The sequence below is a fragment of the Vombatus ursinus genome, unplaced genomic scaffold (genome assembly GCF_900497805.2).
Source record: "Vombatus ursinus unplaced genomic scaffold, bare-nosed wombat genome assembly UNPS02014814.1, whole genome shotgun sequence".
In the NCBI taxonomy this organism is placed as follows: domain Eukaryota; kingdom Metazoa; phylum Chordata; class Mammalia; order Diprotodontia; family Vombatidae; genus Vombatus; species Vombatus ursinus.
Window position 1 is genome coordinate 10,660,992 of NW_020954592.1, and position 18,886 is coordinate 10,679,877.

General features: G+C 38.4%; 1 protein-coding gene across 1 annotated transcript in view; it reads right to left on the reverse strand.

Annotated features, from left to right (window-relative positions):
- The window catches only part of ACE2 (angiotensin I converting enzyme 2), a 64,973-nt gene that overhangs the window by 10,084 nt on the left and 36,003 nt on the right, over window positions 1-18,886 (reverse strand). The window contains exons 11-15 of the mRNA XM_027835355.1: window positions 16,293-16,437; window positions 9,493-9,591; window positions 8,377-8,499; window positions 7,755-7,927; window positions 584-642 (exon numbers count right to left, since the gene is read on the reverse strand). Of these exons, the coding sequence (XP_027691156.1) occupies window positions 584-642; window positions 7,755-7,927; window positions 8,377-8,499; window positions 9,493-9,591; window positions 16,293-16,437 (599 nt within the window). The remainder of the gene's footprint in view (window positions 1-583; window positions 643-7,754; window positions 7,928-8,376; window positions 8,500-9,492; window positions 9,592-16,292; window positions 16,438-18,886) is intronic.

Genomic DNA, 18,886 nt, shown 5'->3' on the forward strand with positions numbered 1-18,886 from the left:
TGAAATAGGCAGGGAGAATATTATTTCTCTTGCCCATTTAGCAGATAAGGAAACTGAGGCTCAGAGAGCTTAAGTGGTGTGTCCAACATTACACAAGTTATAGCAGAGCTGAGACTTGAACCCATGTCCTCCAACTCTAAGTCGAGGGTCTTTTCCAGTTGCGGTTTAATTGTTTTCAGATTCTCTGTGACCCTATTTGGGGTTTCTGTGGCAAAGATACTGGAGTGGTTTGCCATCTTCTCCAGCTCATTTTATAGGTAAAGAAACTGAGGCAAACAGGGTTAAGTGATTTGCTCGGGGTCGCACATCTAGTAAGTGTCTGAGGTTGGATTTGAACTCAGGAAGATTCAATTTCAGGTCCCAGCACTCTACCACTGTTCCTCTTCGCTGCTTTTTCAATACACTTACCCAAAAAAAGCAACATCAGAGAAAATTAAATGCCAAAGGAAAAAAGTCCATAGGGTGAAGTTATTAGGAGAGGAATATGGTTTCTATCTTCTAGCTATACTGGTGCTTTCTTATCACACCCTCTTTTTGAATACATAACAAGAAAAATAATGGAAGAGATACCCAAGTTACTTACTGCATTTTCTCCAAGTGCTGATTTCAGACTTATCCTCACTTTGATGCTGTATTCATTATCTGATTTAAAAGAAATGGCAAGGTTGAGAAGTATGAATGCTACCAGGTCTGGCTGCACTTTCATTTTTCCCCAGTGCTGGGATATGAAATGGAAAAGGAGGAAGGAAGGTAGTGAGGGCAAGGTAAGAGTTATCAGATTTTTCTTTTGGCAGCTTTAATTCTCCCTGTCCTGCTTCTAAGATTGTCCATGTGAGAAATGCTAATAGTTTGGTTTTCACAGACTCTATAGGAACAATGAAGATTACAAAAACAGATATTACATAGGACGTGCCGGAATGTACAAGATCAGGATGAGAGGAGGAAGGGCAGAACAACCCTATCCAACCATAGAGCTGGAAGAATTCTATACATTCCTCTTGAAGGGGGCACAGGCTGAAACTAGCTCAAACTGGTCAGGTTCAAGGGACCATCACTGACTTTTTGCTAGTAGGCAGGCTTAATAAGCCTCACACATATTATCCAACACACCCCAGAGAGGAATTTTTATTCATTTACCTAACATGGGACGTATGACGAGGGTGGAGAGAACACATCAAGGAGGGACATGAAGTGGGCGCGACAGGAAGATTGTAACCTGGAAGAGTTTGGACCAATCTGAGCTCTGGAGGGAGGGACTGAATAGAATGACAGTATAAAGCTTGCTCTTGGTCCTGTATCAGGATGCTTCTCTCATTAAAGGGAACACGTCTTGTTTCTTGCAAGAAATACAATAAACGATTCTTCTTTCACTCTGGACAATAGTTTTATTATTGGCTGAGAACTAAGCTTTCTTACTTTACGGGGAGGACGTTTGGTGGGCCTATTTATAACAAGTCTGGGGAATCGTCTGGCATAATTGAAAGACCCCGGGAGCTAACTAAAGGAGAACACTGGGAAGAGTGCTCTCATTCAGATTGAGCGGTCTCAGTCTTCTTCTCTGATCGCCCCAGGTGGTGAGTTCAGATCCCAGGATTTCAGTGTTTGCCCAAGCAGAGTGACAAGAGAGTGACAAACAATCGAGGGGAAACCGCAGTGGCCAGGAACCATGCAAGTCTGAGATCTCGGAGCAAGATAGGAACTGGTGGCATAATCCTATTCTTGTCGGTCGGGCACATGTTAGGAGGACCAGCCCTTGGGGGCCGTGGGAGGAAAATCCTAGGATGGGGGGGGGGGGCTGGGGTTCAGAAGGAAAGGCTCCTGGGAAGAGTGAGGATTCACTTCCCAACATTCCCCAAAGCAGTCCACTGGGGAGGATGCTAGCAAATTGTGGTAGTGCGTCTACCCGGGATAATGAAAACTCCTATTAGCAGGAGGGAGTCAGACTGTGCTTCCTGCTGGAAAGGAAATAACACAGGGGTAAAAACTTTTCCTAGTGAAGGGAAGAGGGGAGGAAAAACCCCTGGAACCCATTCAAAGGGGACCCTGGGGCAAAATGAGTTTGTTTTGACTGGTCAAGGTTAGAATTAGAATCATGCGCACATTGTCTGTCTGTCTGTATGTATGTAAATGTTTTATGTATGCCAGAAAAATTTTTAAGTAACTTTTAAGGTCTGTGCTTAGAGAAAGAACAGTGAGAAAGGATTCCTATCTTAGTCTTTCAGAGGGAGATTGAGATTAGAATCAAAGAGCAGGGAGATACTGAAAGGGCAGAGAGAAGAAAGGGGCTGAGAAGAATTTTAATTCAGGTTTAATCAGATCCCAAAGCTAAGAGTTCAAATCACTGTCTTTGTAACATTAACATTATAAAAGACATTTGTGAAGGGTATGGGGGGAAATACAACTCTCTTGATTTGTAAATCAGTTAGCGGTTAACTTTCTCCTAGCAGGTAAAGAGAAGCAGAACCAAAAGTTGGGTGAGTATAATTTAGAAAAAAAAATTTGGAATGTAAAGGAAAGTGGAGGTAGTCTGAGTAATGGGTTTGAAAGATTAGGAAAGAGGAATAAATAGATGGGGGTAGGGTGTTTTGAGGTAAGCCATATGCTCTTAAGTTCTCCACCCTTGTATGGTTGTTTTGGGTGCCTTTGTGCCAGCTTCAGATGGTTTAAGCATGTTGAGAAGGTGTGAGAAAGTTTGGTTTAAGTAGAAAGATTGAAAATGAGAATTTTGTAGTTTGATTTGAAAATCAATATAGTTATAGAAGGTTAGAAGACCAACCACCTCACAGGATAATCCTGTTAGGAGGGCTTTATTAAGTCTGGCTAGAAAACTGACTACACCAGTTAACATTGATTCAAACTGTTGAAGCCTAAGATTTTCAGGAGGGTGGCTTTATCTGATAAGCCTCTAAAAAGGAGAGAGGACTTTTTCTTTGTTCTTTGCTAGGAAGAAGGAAAGAAAAGGAGAGAGAATTATTTAGAGCAGGAATTATCACCACGTGTTTTTTAAAGGAGAATATATAAATTTGTGGAGAATATCTCCTTTTAAAGGGCCAAGAGTACTTGATTTAAAACAAAAATGTTTCTAAATGTTTATCATTAGCAATTATAAATTTGGATCTGATTAGATTTTTTATTGTTCTATAAAAAATAATAATAATGGTTGTTATGGGGGGAAATGATATTGTAAAATGCTTAATACAATTGCATATGTTAGATGTGGCATTATTATTATTTAATGCAATTGTTAAAAGTACTCAGAGTAATAAGAGCAATAATTTCTATATGTGATAATCTGGAAACATAATTGTTGTTTTCTGAAGTTTATTGTTTGTTATAGCTAATACAATTTAGTTATCACTTTTTGAAAATTGTAAGATTGTTGGTTATTGTTTTAATGCTAAAACTTAAAATTGGTAATTGATTACTCTGTGTGTATGTTGGAAAAGAGCAGCTCTCAGGGCCAGTGGGAAAGCACAGCCCATAGCAATTCTAAAGGTAGATGGGGTGGGTAAGGCAGCCCCTTCTCTGGAATCCCTATCGATCCTCCTTAATTTTGTAAACTTGCCAAAGACCTTGTTTGGGTTATGGAGCTCCTAAATGGGAAACTTGGCTTTCCGTGAATTTGCAAGTATATAGAAATGATCTCCAGTGATTGGCTTTTGTACAAGGACAAGTTTAAATTTGATATGTGAGTCCTGGTAAATTTTTGATTAGTGAAACTTGCCATCTGAGATAAAAGCTCTTGGGACCATAACAAATTATGTTTTGAGTTGTCTGATGGATCATAAAAAATCCATCCATAATCAATAGTCAATGATCCACCATTTGAGAGAAATTCCACAAGCTACTCAAAGAGAATGTGATTGTTACAGGTGGATGTTTGCATCTAGAAAAGCTGAGAGGACAGTCTTAGCCTCAGCCTAGGACAAGATCCTGCTGACTCAGCCTCCCCATTGTGTTCCTTTGAAAAGGAATGTTTTCCACCTAACTATTTCTGAGTCTGGCTATGACGTGGAATTGATATTGCATGGCTGGAAAACTGTTTTGTCCTTGCTTTTCCTTTTCATGGCAAATTTCTGTAATCAAAGCAGATAGGCAGTAAAAGACAAGAGCACAATGCAAGTATGTGAAATTATGCTGTTTTCAATCTGAATGTGTAGTCATCCCATATCCCAAATAGTTGGATAAATTAGTACTCCTGCATAGTCATGTGAAAGATTAAATCCCTGGAATAGGACATTCTTTCTGAATGATCTGGGAATAATTAGACAAAGGGAAAAAGTTTGTGAAACAAAGGTACAAACACAATGTTGAATCATTATTCCACAGACTAAGGCTAAAATACATCTGAGCTACTATATTAAAGTGTGTGTTTAAGATCTGAGCTATTCAGCCTAAGATTACATTCCTTTCTATTTCTTAAGCAACTTAGGAAATGGGTATTGGCCTAGACATTTGCCTATTACTAAAAATATGTCTGTATGGAATAAGGTCCTTAAATGTTTCAAAATGATGTAAGAATAATTGGTTATTGGTACAACTGATTGAGGGATCTAGTTGTTATTCTATTAGTTACTGAAACTAAATCAGAGACATCTTCAATTTGGGGAAAAGAATTTCAGTGTAATTTTCTTAGAGGGAGGTAACTTATGGAATATTTTTGCAGTAATGGAAAAGTCAACTTCATTTAAAGTTTATTACTATTGTGGAAATCATTTTATAATGCATGCCCTGTGGTGCAAACATTATTGTGAACAACTTGATATGTACTAATTTGGAATTATAATATATCAGGACCTCAATTAGAAATTAGAAGAAAAAAAATTTTTTGTCAACCCAGGCCTCCTAAAGACTGGGTTTGTTGGGGGATGGGCCATATGATCCAGGCTCTTAAGGCAAGGACTAGAGGGCTTGGGGAAGTCTTGATTGGGAGTGACTCTGAGGTTGAATAGAGTCTGGATGTGGCCCAAGGCTATCAGACTAGTGATAGACAGTAGAGCACTAGGACTATAGTCCTGATGAGGGGAATTTGCTATCCAAGACTTTGGGGACTGTTAATGAACTATTAACAGTCTAACTCCAGGTATGGTTAACAAGGAACTGATTGAGCTACTGACCCATGATGTCAGCAACCTGCAAAGGTGGTTTGTGAGCTGCATCTATGAGCTGCAAGAGGGTGTTCTCAAGGAAAGGTCAGGAGAATGACTTTTCTGCATGGCTGAGGTAGGATTCTCCTGACTCAATTTTCCCACTAGGACACCTGGCAGACTTTAAACCTGTCTCAATGCAGTTGGTTACTATACAAATTCTGCCAAGAATTGACATGAATCTGAGGAAGCATTGTTCCCTTACTTTAGTAATGTCCCTATTCTTTCATGGAAAATTACTATAATCATAAGTTTTATAAGCATAAATATCAAATATATTAAATAACAGATTGATGCAGGGACATCTGAGGTTATTATAGTAAGATGCAAGTATGAGATTGAGTTATTTGACCTAGAATTTCAGAATTAAGAATTCAGTCCTGACACCTGTTACTACTATATTCTTGTATAAGTCAGGATCCTTTAATTTCTCATAATGATATGGGGATAATTAGGCCAGGAGATTATAGAACCAGGATATTATTTGGTTCTTTAGTGGAATCTCATCCTCCTGATGGGGGGATATGAATAGGAATGAATAATGAATTAATGCAAGGTATAAAACTAGAAGTAATGCAGAGTGTAAGGTTAGGTTCTAATTTTTCTAATTTGAGTTTCTTAAAACACGATAATTGGCCAAGGTTCCAATTTTGATCTGTAAAGGTGGAGACATGGGGGTTGAGTTATTTGCCCTGGTTATTGGCAAGGTAATTTAAAAATTGGGTTAAGATCAATCTTGTAGGAGAGTGGACACAAGAAGGAGGATTTCTATGAGAAGAGAGTCTACTGGACACTGTTTGAACAGCACTTAGACCAGAAGACTTCACCGGATGATATCCATAGTGTCAGACAACTGTATGAGAAGAAACTTCTGAAGCTTTAAATGGACAATTTATATTGGGTCTCTGTATCTGTATTTAATAAGGGGCCCGCCCCCTTTTTAATTTGTCGATGCGTCAGTCAGTTCCTTCCTTCCTTCTCCCATATTGTTTTAAGTCCCCAAAATCCCTTGATGACATGTTGCCCAGCAGCACAACCCCAGATAGAACTATCATTTAGGCATTGCAAGGTTTAACTATTTTAGCTGAGGAGTTGGCAGAGAACTCTGGGATAGATAACTGATTAAAGAGATAGTTAGAATCCTGGTTTGGCAAATAGAAAGGAATGGCTATATCCATTCAGGAGTATTAACTGCTGTAGGATGTTGTATAGTTCCATGTACTAGAGGATTGTTACAGTGATAGATAGAGACATCCCTCACCAAAGATTACCCCAGTAAGACCTACGGTGGGAGTTCAGATGGCAGGCTCTGGTAATATAAGGATGATGACTGAAAGTACCAATGAGACTTTCCCCAGTGATGGAAAATGCAAAATTATGTTAAAGAGATTAGAGGATAAGGAAATTGGGAAGGTGTGGAAACCAAATCTTTATTAAAAGAAAATGAGGAAATTGTAAGAAATACTAACAGTTTGGTTTTCACAGACTCTATAGGAACAATGAAGATTGCAAAAACAGATATTGCATAGGACGTGCAGGAATGTGCAAAATCAGGATGAGAGGAGGAAGGGCAGAACAACCCTATCAAATCATATAACTGGAAGAATTCTACAAGTTCCTCTTGAAGAGGGCCCAGGCTGAAACCTGCTCAAACTAGTCAGGTTCAAGGGATGGTCACTGACTTTTTGCTAGTACACAGGTTTAATAAGCCTCATATATATTATCCAACATACCCTAGAGAGGAATTTTTATTCATTTACACAACATGGGACATATGATGAGGGTGGAGAGAACATATCAAGGAAGGACATGAAGTGGGCGGGACAGGAAGACTGCAACCTGGAAGAGTTTGGACCAATCCGAGGTCTGAGGGAGAGACTGGATAGAATAATAGTATAATGCTTGCTCTCGCTCCTGTATTGGGATGCTTCTCTCATTAAAGGGAATGCATCCATTTCTTTCAAGAAACGTAATAAATGATTCTTCTTTCACTCTGGACAATAGTTTCATTATTGGCTGAGAACTAAGCCGTCTTACTTTGTGGGGGGGACTTGGTGGGCCTATTTATAACATCCACTTTCCAGAACTGCCTTCCTATGTTTTCTTCTACTTTTTGTTCTTTTTTCTTCTTCTTTTCATTTTCCCTTCTCTTCTTTTCTATATCCCTCTTTCCTTAGTATACAAAATGACAGATGAGTGGGAGCAACAGTAAGGATTAGGAGAACAATTATGGCTTCCCTCCTCTTCCCTCCCTTAGCTTCAAACTCTGGATCTTACAATATATTTAATGCAACATCAATGATTTGATCAATCGAAGAATCACAGAATTTTGAAAGTAGAAAAGACCTTAGAAATCATCCGGTGAATTCCCATCATTTTACAGCTAAAGACTCCATCAGTAAATGTTTGATGAGCACCTACTGTGTGCACAGCATAGAATGGAGAATGCACACCATCAGAGATAATGCAATATTCATCCATTCATTCCCCAAATATTTATTTAGCACTTACTCTGTGGAAGGAATTATACTACGTATGTGGAATGACCAACAAGAGACAGTAGAAGACAGAAAAATTTAAGCCCTGAAATGATTATCCGGTACTTACAAGGACTCCAGTCAGTATTCCAACCCACATATGCATTCTTGTTTTGTTCTTTCAGCCATGTGAATAAGGGCTCAAAGTATTCGAGCAATGGTGTCGCATTCATCCTCTTATTTCCTACCATATTTTCTAATGCTACTGTCCAAGGTTCTGATTTTCCCAGCTTCAGCATATCACTGTACATGCAAAAAAAAGGTGTTCAGAGACATTTGAGAGATTCTAGATCTGCAGCAAATGAACAATACAAGTTAAGTTTCCTTCCTACTCACTGACTCATGTAACTTTGTTATTGACAGCTAAATAAACAAGGTCCTATGATTTGGGGGTTTTCTCCTATCCGCACCCACCCATGTCTCTCTGTCTTCCCGCTACACGGCAGTCAGTTGTAGCCCTGTAGTTATAATAGATAGAGTGACTTCTCCCAGTGAGATCCAGCCATCCAATGTTGTTCCCTCCTACCTCATTAAAAACTGAACATCCATAACGCAAAGTAATTGGACAACGAACCCTGAGACAGGGCTTTTTTTCCTTTCCTTTTTCATAAAGACAATCCAATGAAAAGCTAGACATGAAAGTGAGCCATACTAGAGAATGGATGAATGGAAAAGAAGGTCTGGCATCTTACAGCAACTTTGTCCCAGCTGCAGTGGAATTGGTGATGTCACACTTATGAAGAGCAGCTGAGGGCTGAGCAATTCTACAAAGAGCTTCATGGAACTGGAATTGATAAACAGTCCTTGTGTAATACCTAAAGGAGAAACAAACAACAATCTCAATGTTAATTCCTCGAGGACAATCACAACTGGACATGGAAGCTTAAATTATGCCTCACATTCTCCCTCCTCACACCACATACCCTGAAATCCAGTGATACTGGTCTCCTTGTTGTTATTCAACATGAAACTCCATCTCCTGACTCTAGACATTTTCACTGACTGCCTGGGATGCTCTTCCTCCTCATCTTAGCTTCCTTTAAGACCCAGCAAAAATCCCTGCCATGTATCTCCTTCAATTCTTGAGCCTTCCCTCTGTCCTCTAATTTATCCTATATAAGCTTGTTTGTATATAGTTGTTGGTATGTTGTCTTCCCCATTAGACTAGACTGTGAGCTCCTTGAGGGCAAGGACTGTCTTTTGTCTTTCTTTGTATCCGTAGCACTTAGTACAGTGCCTGTCATATAGAAGGTACTTAATAAAATGCTTATTGACTGATTGACTGACCGATTGAAATTCCCATAGATTGTAGCAAAGAGTGCCCTTTCTAAACCACAGTTCCTAGAAAATCGTTATTGTGTTTCCTGTTGTTATGAGCAATCATCCCCAGAAGCACTGAAAGACCTGCTTGGCAGAAAACCTTCCACTACTTTGAGACAGTCTCTACAACATATGTACTTGATCAGGAGCTATGGATTATAATTCTTGATTTGCTCTCAATTAGTGGTATGATCCTAGACAGATCACTTCCTTCTAAGGCTCTCTTTTCTCCTCTCCAAATCGAGGGGGTTAAACTAGGTTAAGAACCTGGAATCCAGTGAACCTGGATGAGAAAAAATTACGTTTTTATTTCAATACAATTGACTTCCTTTATTTCAATATAATCCTATGTATTCTTTTGTATGCATTTAAAAGCTTTCTGAGAAGAGGTCCATCAGTTTCAACAAACTGCCAAAGGGGCTCTGCCACACTACAGTCAGTTATCTATGGCAGTATCACATAGTAAACAATGTGGATGAAGACATTACCTGATGAAGGAATAATCATTAGCAACATGAAAGAGAGTAGCAGGGTCACAGTAGGTTTCATCATGAGGCAGGGGCTCCACCACACCAACTATGTCACGCCTTGGGGGGAAAAAAGGGATTTTTTATAGTGGGTAGAGTTCGTCCATCAGAAGGCAAAATAAACAGCTATTTGAGACAATGAATATTGCCTTGTAAGCCAATGATGTTGATGTTGGCATAAGACAGAGCTTGGCAAACTATAGCTCATGGGTTAAATCTCTTTTGTACTGCCTGCAAGCTAAGAATGGTTTTTACATTTTTAAATCCAATAAAACTTTGTTTAAAAATATAAAAACCATTCTTATCATGTCTCTTAGGCCACACAAAAACAGGAGGCAGGCTAGATTTGGTTCCAGGGACCATAGTTTGTGTATCATAAGGGATCAAAGAGAGGCAGCAGCATATCATGGGTAGAAAGTTGACCTCAAGTCAGGAGAACCTAAGTTCAAGACCTCCTTCTGACACATACTGTCTGTGTCACCTGGGCAAGTCACTTCTCAATGTCTCAAGCAGTTCTCTCAAAAATGGTGCTCTTTTTATTCATCTAGCTAAAACTTTTAAGGTTTTTTTTAAATTTAACAACTAAAATTTACTTTAAAAATCCAAATTTTAAAAAGAACTTAAAACAACAAATTTTTGCTGTAGAACCTAGTACTTTGTACCAGACATGTACAAAGATTCAATTAATTTTCATGATATTTATATTTAACCAGATAATGAGCTAATCAACCAAAATGACCACACTAGATTAAAGTTTCCTACCTTCCTATCCTAGAAAATGAGATACTCACTAGGTGTTCTGGGATTCAATTCCTTGGTCACATCATTATAAATAATTTATAAAGCCAAATTTGTGTTCAATGGACCAAATCATGAGTAAGTCAAGGTAATGTTGAGATAATATCCTCCTTAGTTTGCTTTTTTCCATATGCTAATTCTGAAAAGACTTTCACATGAACAGCTTGTTACTTGCAAGATTACAAATAGACTTGTAAAACTCCCAGAAGATGGAAGACAGAATCCAATTAAGCCAATCTCTGGTGATGTTTGCAGTGTTACCTTCAGGAACACATCTGCCATAACCCTGAAGCAATCAACTTAAGCTTTCAACTTATCCAATGATACTAAATTTATTGTCAGTGATTCTCGTATCATTCTCGCTAATATCTAAGCTCGGGAGTTTTCCCATTACAATCACAATTTTACAAATTTCTTGTTCAAAATGCAGGTTAGTATCAGGAGTCACTGAGTTTGTTGTTACTCAGTTGCTTCAGTTGTGTTCTACTCCCCATTTGAGGTTTTCTTGGCAAAGATGCTAGAGTTGCCATTTTCTTCTCCAGTTCATTTTATAGATAAGTAAACCGAGGCAAACAGGATTAAATGACTTGCCCAGGGTCACACAGTTATTAAGTGTCTGAGAAGTCAGATCTGAACTCAGGAAGGTGAGTGTTCCTGACTTCAGGCCCAGCACTCTATCCACTGTGCCACCTAGCTTCACCCCCTATCTGCCCCATCGCTCCCCACCATCCCCAAGTTCAGGGAGTGAGAAAAATGAAATAATTCTTTCCAACTCCTCAGGTCAGTGTCAGGAGTCACTGAGTTTAGGAGTAAATAAAATGAAGAAATTCCTTCTAACTCCTCTTTTGTATCATAACAAAATGATGCTGGGATTGAAATTTACCATCAACATAAGGGTGGGGTTGAAACCACTCCATTCTGTTCTGGTGTCTTGACCAGCTGACAGCACTTCTTGATTGAATTAACAAATCAGAAGTGGGTAAGAACAAGGCCTATATACCTCCTTGAATCAATAAAAGCCAATGTGTTCAGAGACTGAGTTATGTCCTAAACAATTTGTATAAAAAGAAGATGATGCATTAATATCCAACAAAAAAGATATTCTGAATTTTTGGATTTAAAAGAAAGCAATGAGCAAAGGGAAAAGTAAACAGTGACAGAGAAAGGAGATACTGAGAAGAGTTGTTGACTCTAAAGCCATATTAAAGAGGAGGACCTGGGATGAGGGAAATCCCAAGAAAATCCCCAACTTCTCCTGAATCCTATCTTTCCAATAGTCCTTGTAAAATAAGGTCTTATCTTATTACCCAAATGTTTCCAGTAAACTGAATTTTTGTCTTAACTACAAAGTGGCAGGGTTTGAATTTTCATTCCCTACACACATTCTTGAACTGTCATTGAAAATAGAAAAAAAAAGCTGAAAAGTAGTGGTTTCGCTACTGTCCAGTCAGGTCCAACTCTTTGTGACCCCATTTGGGGTTTTCTTGGCAGAAATACTGGAGTGGTTTGCCATTTTCTTCTCTAGCTCATTTTACAGATGAGGAAACTGAGGCAAACAGGGTTAAGTGACTTGGTCAGGATCACATAGACATTAAGTATCTGAGCCCATATTTGAACTCAAATCTTCCTGACTTCAAGCCCAGCACTCCATCCATTGCAACACCTAACTGCCCAAGGCTGCCCAAAAAGTAGTAATTGTTGTTATATTTCTATTATTCCAACAACCCAGGAAGGCTGAGACTGGTAGATCTCTTGAGTTCAGGAGTTCTGAGCTTCAGTGAACTATGCCAATTCAGTCTCCCATAAGTCTGACATCTATGTGATGAGCCTCCAACATGTCTAAGGAGGGGTTAACCAGCCCAGGTTGGAAAGAGAGTCAGCTAAATCTCCCCTGCCAAGCAGTAGTGGAATCAGACCCATCAGTAGCCTCTGAGAGAGATAAGGAAACCCAATCTTTAAAAAAAAAAAAAAAACAATTGAAAGTATTCTGGGCTACTTCTCCTCAAAATGAAAAAAAAATTGCAAGCTTCTCATCTCTCTCTGGGGCACTTAGGTGATGTAGTAGGTAGAGAACCAAACTGGGAGTTAGGAAGACTCTCTTGAGTTCAAATCTGGTCTCAGATACTTATTAGCTGTATGATCCTGAGTCACTTAACCCTATTTGACTTAGTTTCCTCATCCATAAAATGAGCTAGAGAAGGAAATGGCAAACCACTCCAGTATCTTTGCCGAGAAAATCCTAAATAGGGTCACAAAGAATCAGACTTAACAACAACTTCCATCTCTGTCACTGCTAAAAATAAATTGGGACATAGAGTTTGAAGAGCCTCACTCATTTTTACCACCAACTGGAGAATGCGGTACAATATGTGAAAGGCAAAAGTTAACTTAAATGAATGTAGCTGATGGATAAGAACCCAGGATTTATTTTAACATCAGCAAGATGAATTGTTTCAATAATCTCTTGAAAAGCTAAAAAAAGAAGGCATAGTTTTGCTTTACAGCAGTGATTGTTCAGCTAATAGCACCTTCAAAGACTTCAATTGGAACCCTATATCTTGTGAAATCTTAGCCATTACCATATTTTGTACAAGGCTGCCCTCCATGAAGGCATAATGAGTCTACATAACACTAAAAAAAATCGAATTTAGTTTGCAGGAGTAAAATTGACTCATCCTGGCAACAGTTTGGGTGGGGAGGGGTAAGATAGTGAGGAGTCAATGATAGGTTACAAGCCTGAGGGACTGGGAGGATGGTGTTGCCCTCTATAGTAACAGGGAAGTAAGGAGGAGGAAAGCGTTTAGGGGGAAAGATAATGAGTTCTGTTTTGGACATGTTGAGTTTAAGATATCTACTGGACATCCAGTTTGAGATGTCTGAAAGGCCAGTTGAACATGTAAGACTGGAGGTCAGAAAACAGATTAGGGTAGGATAGGACGGTTTGAGAATCATCAGCATAGAGATAGTAATTAAATCCATGGCAGTGATGAGATCACCAACTGAAATAGTATATGAGAAGAGAGGAGGGTCCAAGACAGAACCCTGAGGAACACCTATAGTTAGAAGGTCTGATCAGGATCAGGATCCAGCAAAGGAGACTGAGAAGGAGTGGTCAGATAGGTAGGAGGAAAACCAGGAGACAAGGGTGTCCTGAAAACCTGGAGAGAAGATAGTACCAAGGAGAAGAAAGCGATCAACAGTGTCAAAGGCTGGAGAGAGTTCAAGGAGAATGATGATGGAGAAAAGGCATAATTTGTAACCAGTCAATTTAAGGATGATATTTAACAGTTTAAAAATAGACTGAAGGGCATGTAGGTGGATAGAGCACTGGACCTGGAGTCAGAAGAAACTAAGTTCAAATCCTGCTTCAGACACTTGACACTTACTAGCTGTGTGACCCTGGTGAGTCACTTAACCCCAACTGCCTCAGCAAAAAGCAAAAAACAAAAAACAAAAAATAAAAATAGACTGAGCATCAACCGCTTATAGTATCTGAACAAACACAATATTCAACTGGACTATGTTTTTCATTGTCAAAATATGGCTCCAAAGTGGACATTTGATCATGATATTTATAAAGATGTCATCAGCAATTATTGAGACTATTTTTCTAATTAATAAAGACACAATCATTTGTTGCACAACATTGGGCAAGGCCAATATCAAATCATTTTAGAGGTGATTAGTCAGCATTGCAAGCAGATAGTTGCATGCATATGCCTTATCATTGTAGAATCATATTTTAATCAGATTAACAAGATTGAGAAATAAGCCTTTCTCAGAATTGTTAGCTTTTTCACTGTGATCCCTGACTAGCTTCTTGCCTTAGACCAAACAGAACAAAGTCACAATCAATGACTTGATTAGACTTTGGTTATATTATCATTCTTATTTAGACAAATAAGGCTGTTTGTCCACATTCAACAATACACCAATAGGTTTTCCTTCATTAAAACTTAACCATTAAAATTAACTTGACAGTTTTATTGACGTTTATAACATTTTTTATTCTTCTGCTAGTTTCAGAATCCCTTATCAATGCTGGATCTGGGTGACTTTTATTTGGTATATCAGCAGAGGAAAAGAAATAGCAGTAAAAAACAAAATATTTCATCCTATATAAAAATCACATATACTTTTCATACCAATTAGATGGAAAACTTTTTTTCTTTTGCTAGAAAACATAAATAGTCTAGGGTGATAAGAACAGCTAGAAAATTGAAACTGTCATTCTAATCTTTTTTTTTTAATATCACAGACTGCATCATCATTAACAATGTTTGATAATTTTGATATGGGAGCTAGCAAAATATTCTGGAACTGTCAATAGCATGTGTATTGATCAGCTGTTTATCTATTGTCTCCCAAATAAGATGATAAGCTCTTGGAGAGAGAGAATCACAGGCTTATAAACAGGGAAACAGATTTAGAGCTAGAGGGATCCTTTCGAGTCATTTGGTTCCACCTTTTTTTTTTTAAACAGATGAGGAAAGTGAGGCCTCGGGAGGGAAGTGACTTGTCCAAAGGTGCTAAGAGGTATAGATGGAATTTTTATTCATATCTTTTGCCTCCAAATCTAGCCTTCCTCTCAAGGTTGGCAACTTAATAAATATCATCTCCATCAAATTGCCTGTTAAGAATAAAAATACATTTAAGAGACAAATTGTGCATAAGAATCTCATAAATAAGAAAAGACCAGGCTTCTCATCCTTATTCATCTCTCTGACACCAAATCACATTATTAATTCTATCAATCCAAGGAAAAGAATCCATTATGCCAATCTGGATTCATGTAAATTAATTTTTCACTTTTCAACTGATGTTGTTAGGCCAAATTACATAGTCTCAATGAAACTGGACTCAAAACTAGAATTAGATTATAGAGATAGAGCTACCTCTCTGGTCACAAACAAAGACTGATTTAGTCAGAGATAAGCTTCATATTTTTTTTTAAATGGAGCCAATTAGGAATCAGTTCTTAGTGCCAAATGCTACATACTTCTTGTTGTTGTTTAGTCATTCCTAACTCCTCATGACCCCACCATCTGGGGTTTTCTTGGCAAAAGTACTGAAGCAATTTACCATTTCCTTTGCCAACTCATTTTACAGATGAGGAAATTGAGGCAAACAGGGTTAAACAACTTGCACAGCTAGTAAGTATCTGAGGTCACATTTGAACTCAGGTCTTCCACACTCCAGGCACAGCACTTTGTCTACTGTGCCACCTAGCTGCCCTAGAAACAGACTACTTCAGGTCATGTCTCTTAGTATTATAAAATTCTTTGTCTATGCTTCCATTCTTTTTTTCCTGCTGCCCCATATTTTCCCCCTTCCTGGAGTTTCCTCTCCTCTCCTCCCTACTCGTCTAAATCCTCTATGATAAGCTCGACCACTACTATGAAGAGTCCAAAAAAACCTCACCTAGTCTACAATGATTCTATCTCTGTCTGTCTGTCTCCCCTCCCCCCAAATTCCTGTATCTATTCTCTACATCAGTCCTGGGCACTTACATGCTGCCTTATTAGTATTATTATTACCATTTTTATATGCATATATCCTGCCGCAAGAATGAGCTAACAGATGGTCAGTAAAAATGGCTTATTGATGCCAAAGAGATATAAAAATAACACATAACTGGCTTCTCATAGTGTTGGATAGAGCCTCTGTATTGGATTTATGGGGAAACATGGACAGGAATTAATGATACTGAATGAAAAGCCAAGGCTTTTGATCTGTATCCATGGAGTTAGTACTCATGGATTCACCAAAGTACCAAAAATTTCTTCCTCTCCAGCCAGATTATAAACTCTTTGAAGACAGGTACCTTTTTCTTTGATTTTCCTATATAAGTCCCTAATACAGGGATGGGGAACCTGTGGCCTCGAGGCCACAGATTCCCTACCCTTGCATCAAGACAGTGCCTGGCCCTATAGCAAAGACTCAGAGAATACTTGTTAACTTACTTCATCTCCCACCACTTTTTCATCCATTCCTCTTTGGGAATTTCACCCTTGAAGACCAACCATCTCCACTTCTCCAGCATGTAAGTAAAGGGCATTGTTCCAACAATGGTGAGGGCTTGCTTGAATAGGAAATTTATATCTGTATCTGAAAGTTAAAATGGCAAAAGAGTAGACATTAAGATGAGGGTGCCAAGTGATGCTTTAAACTAAAGAATGTCTCTTCTATCACAAATACTAATTATTCTTCAACACATATTTTTCTTTCTATTAGATGACAATAAGCAAAATAATGCAATCAATTCTTCATTATCTCTGATATGGTAGTTAGGCCCAGTTTTATTACATAATGAATTTTATTTTTGTAATTAGTTTCTACCTTCTCCCCTACTCTTACCCATTTTTCACCAGAACTAATCAACATTTTTGAATTGTGGTGATGGAGAAGACCTTTGAGAGTCTCTTGGATGGCAAGGAGGTCAAATTAGGCAACACTTAAAGAAAGAAATTCAGGCTACTCACAAGGTAAAATACTGATGTTGAAGCTTAAATAGTTTGGTCACATAATGAGAAGATGGGACTCATTAGAACCCTGATGCTGGGTAACATTGAAAACAAAAGGAAAAGGAGACAGCAGAGGATGAGATGAATAGTTAGTGTCATGGAAGCAAAGAACATGAACTTGGACAGCCTTCAGGACAGAGTGGAGGATAGAAGGACATGGTTTCCTATGGTCCATGGGATCACAAAGAGTCTGACACAACTGAACGACTGAGCAACAACAAAGTGAACAGTGGCCTCAATTGTCACCTTTTATAAATCCTGGAGGTACCAACAAGGAAAGAAGGAAGCATTTATTAAATGCCTACTATGTGCCAGGCATTGCGATAAACCCTTTCCAAATATTATCTCGTTTGATCTTCACAACAACCCTGGGAGGTGGGTGCTAATAGTAGGTGATTGCTCAGGATCACAGAGCTACAAAATGTCTAAGGTTAGATATGGACTAAGGTCTTCCTGAGTCTAGGTACTGCTCTTTTATCCACTGAGCCAGCTAGCTCCCTCTAGTAATAAAATAATAAAAAAGTCATAGTCATAGCATTGTAGGCCTAATAGGGCTCTTAGAGATCATTTGAATAAAGTCTTTTTCTGGAGAAGGAAACAGAGGCCCAGGGCAGAAACAAAAAATAAGAAAGCAAAAGGCAAGATCTTAAGCCTACCTAGACATTTAGTTCATGAACAATTGAGGAATGACCTTCATATCTACTAAGCTTCTTTCTGCTAACAGGTCCAAAATGTTTTCATCTTAAAATACTCTTGCAAATATTACCCCTGTTCACACATTGTCCCATGGCTTGCCTAATGTCCTGTAGAGTAGTGCCTCTCCCCTCCCAGAAGATGAAGGTGGAGTTTCTGGTTCCCAGATGAATGATTTAATCACTAGGTAAGGCTCTCTCCCTAATTTAGTGAAATGTACCAAAATCCATAATATTCTTATCCACAAGAATGGAAGATTTTTAAATATAGTTGAAAAAGGGCAATGTCACATAGGGAAAAATAATGGCCCAGAACTAAGAAGGTCTTTGCTTGAATCCCAAATCTTCCTCTCTCCCTTACTAACAGTACACAATTATAGGATTTAATATCTGGAAGGAGATTTACATGCCATCAAGTCCAATGCTTTTTTTTTTTTTACAGTTTACTGTAGCCATAGAGATCCAGAGTAGTGCCTAAAGTCACATTGGCAGTAAATGAAAGAGCCAAGATTCCTCTGACACCAAATCTGGTACTTTTCTCATTATTTCACAATGTATGAAAAACACTTGCAAACCTTAAAATGCTATAAAAATATTAGCTATGATTATTATTATTATTACTACTACTCCATTCTGCTTATTACTAAATCATACTACTTCTTGCTAAGCTTCATTTTCCAAATTATCTAGAAAAAGATAACATCTCACAGAACTGCTCTGAGGATCAAATGAGACCATATATGTGAAAATACTTTGTAACCAGAGAAGAACGATTTAAATGTCAACTAGGATTAAAACAAATCATTGCATCTAGGATCGGTTGAGTAATAAATGGTCAGATCTTGGAATAACATCAATGAAATGGTAGTAAAACTAGTTTAAGAGTATGACTTTCCCTGCCCTTTTTCCACTGACATACTTCATAGCAGAATATGAAGATGTCACTTCTGGCCCACCACCAAGAGGATATGGGCTCAGAATATTTTGGGGGTGTTTTTGTTGGTTTGGTTTTTTTTTGCAGTCACCATGATAGAGTTATGCTGATCAAGCTATAACTCCATTCCCAGGCACCTCTTGTAAACTTTCCAAATATTATCTCATTTATTCCTCACAAACAATGCTGGGAGATGGGTGCTATTATTATCCCCATTTTAAAGTTGAGGAGACTAAGGCAAACAGAGGCTAAGTAGGATGGCTGACCCAGGTTAGGGAAGTATTATATGATGGTAGGTGGCATCAAAGGAAAATAATCCATTCCCACCCCCCACCCCCAAGTTCCTGATGTTGATTTCCATAGCACAGCACTCATCAAAAAAAAAAAAAAAAAAAAAAAAAAAAAAA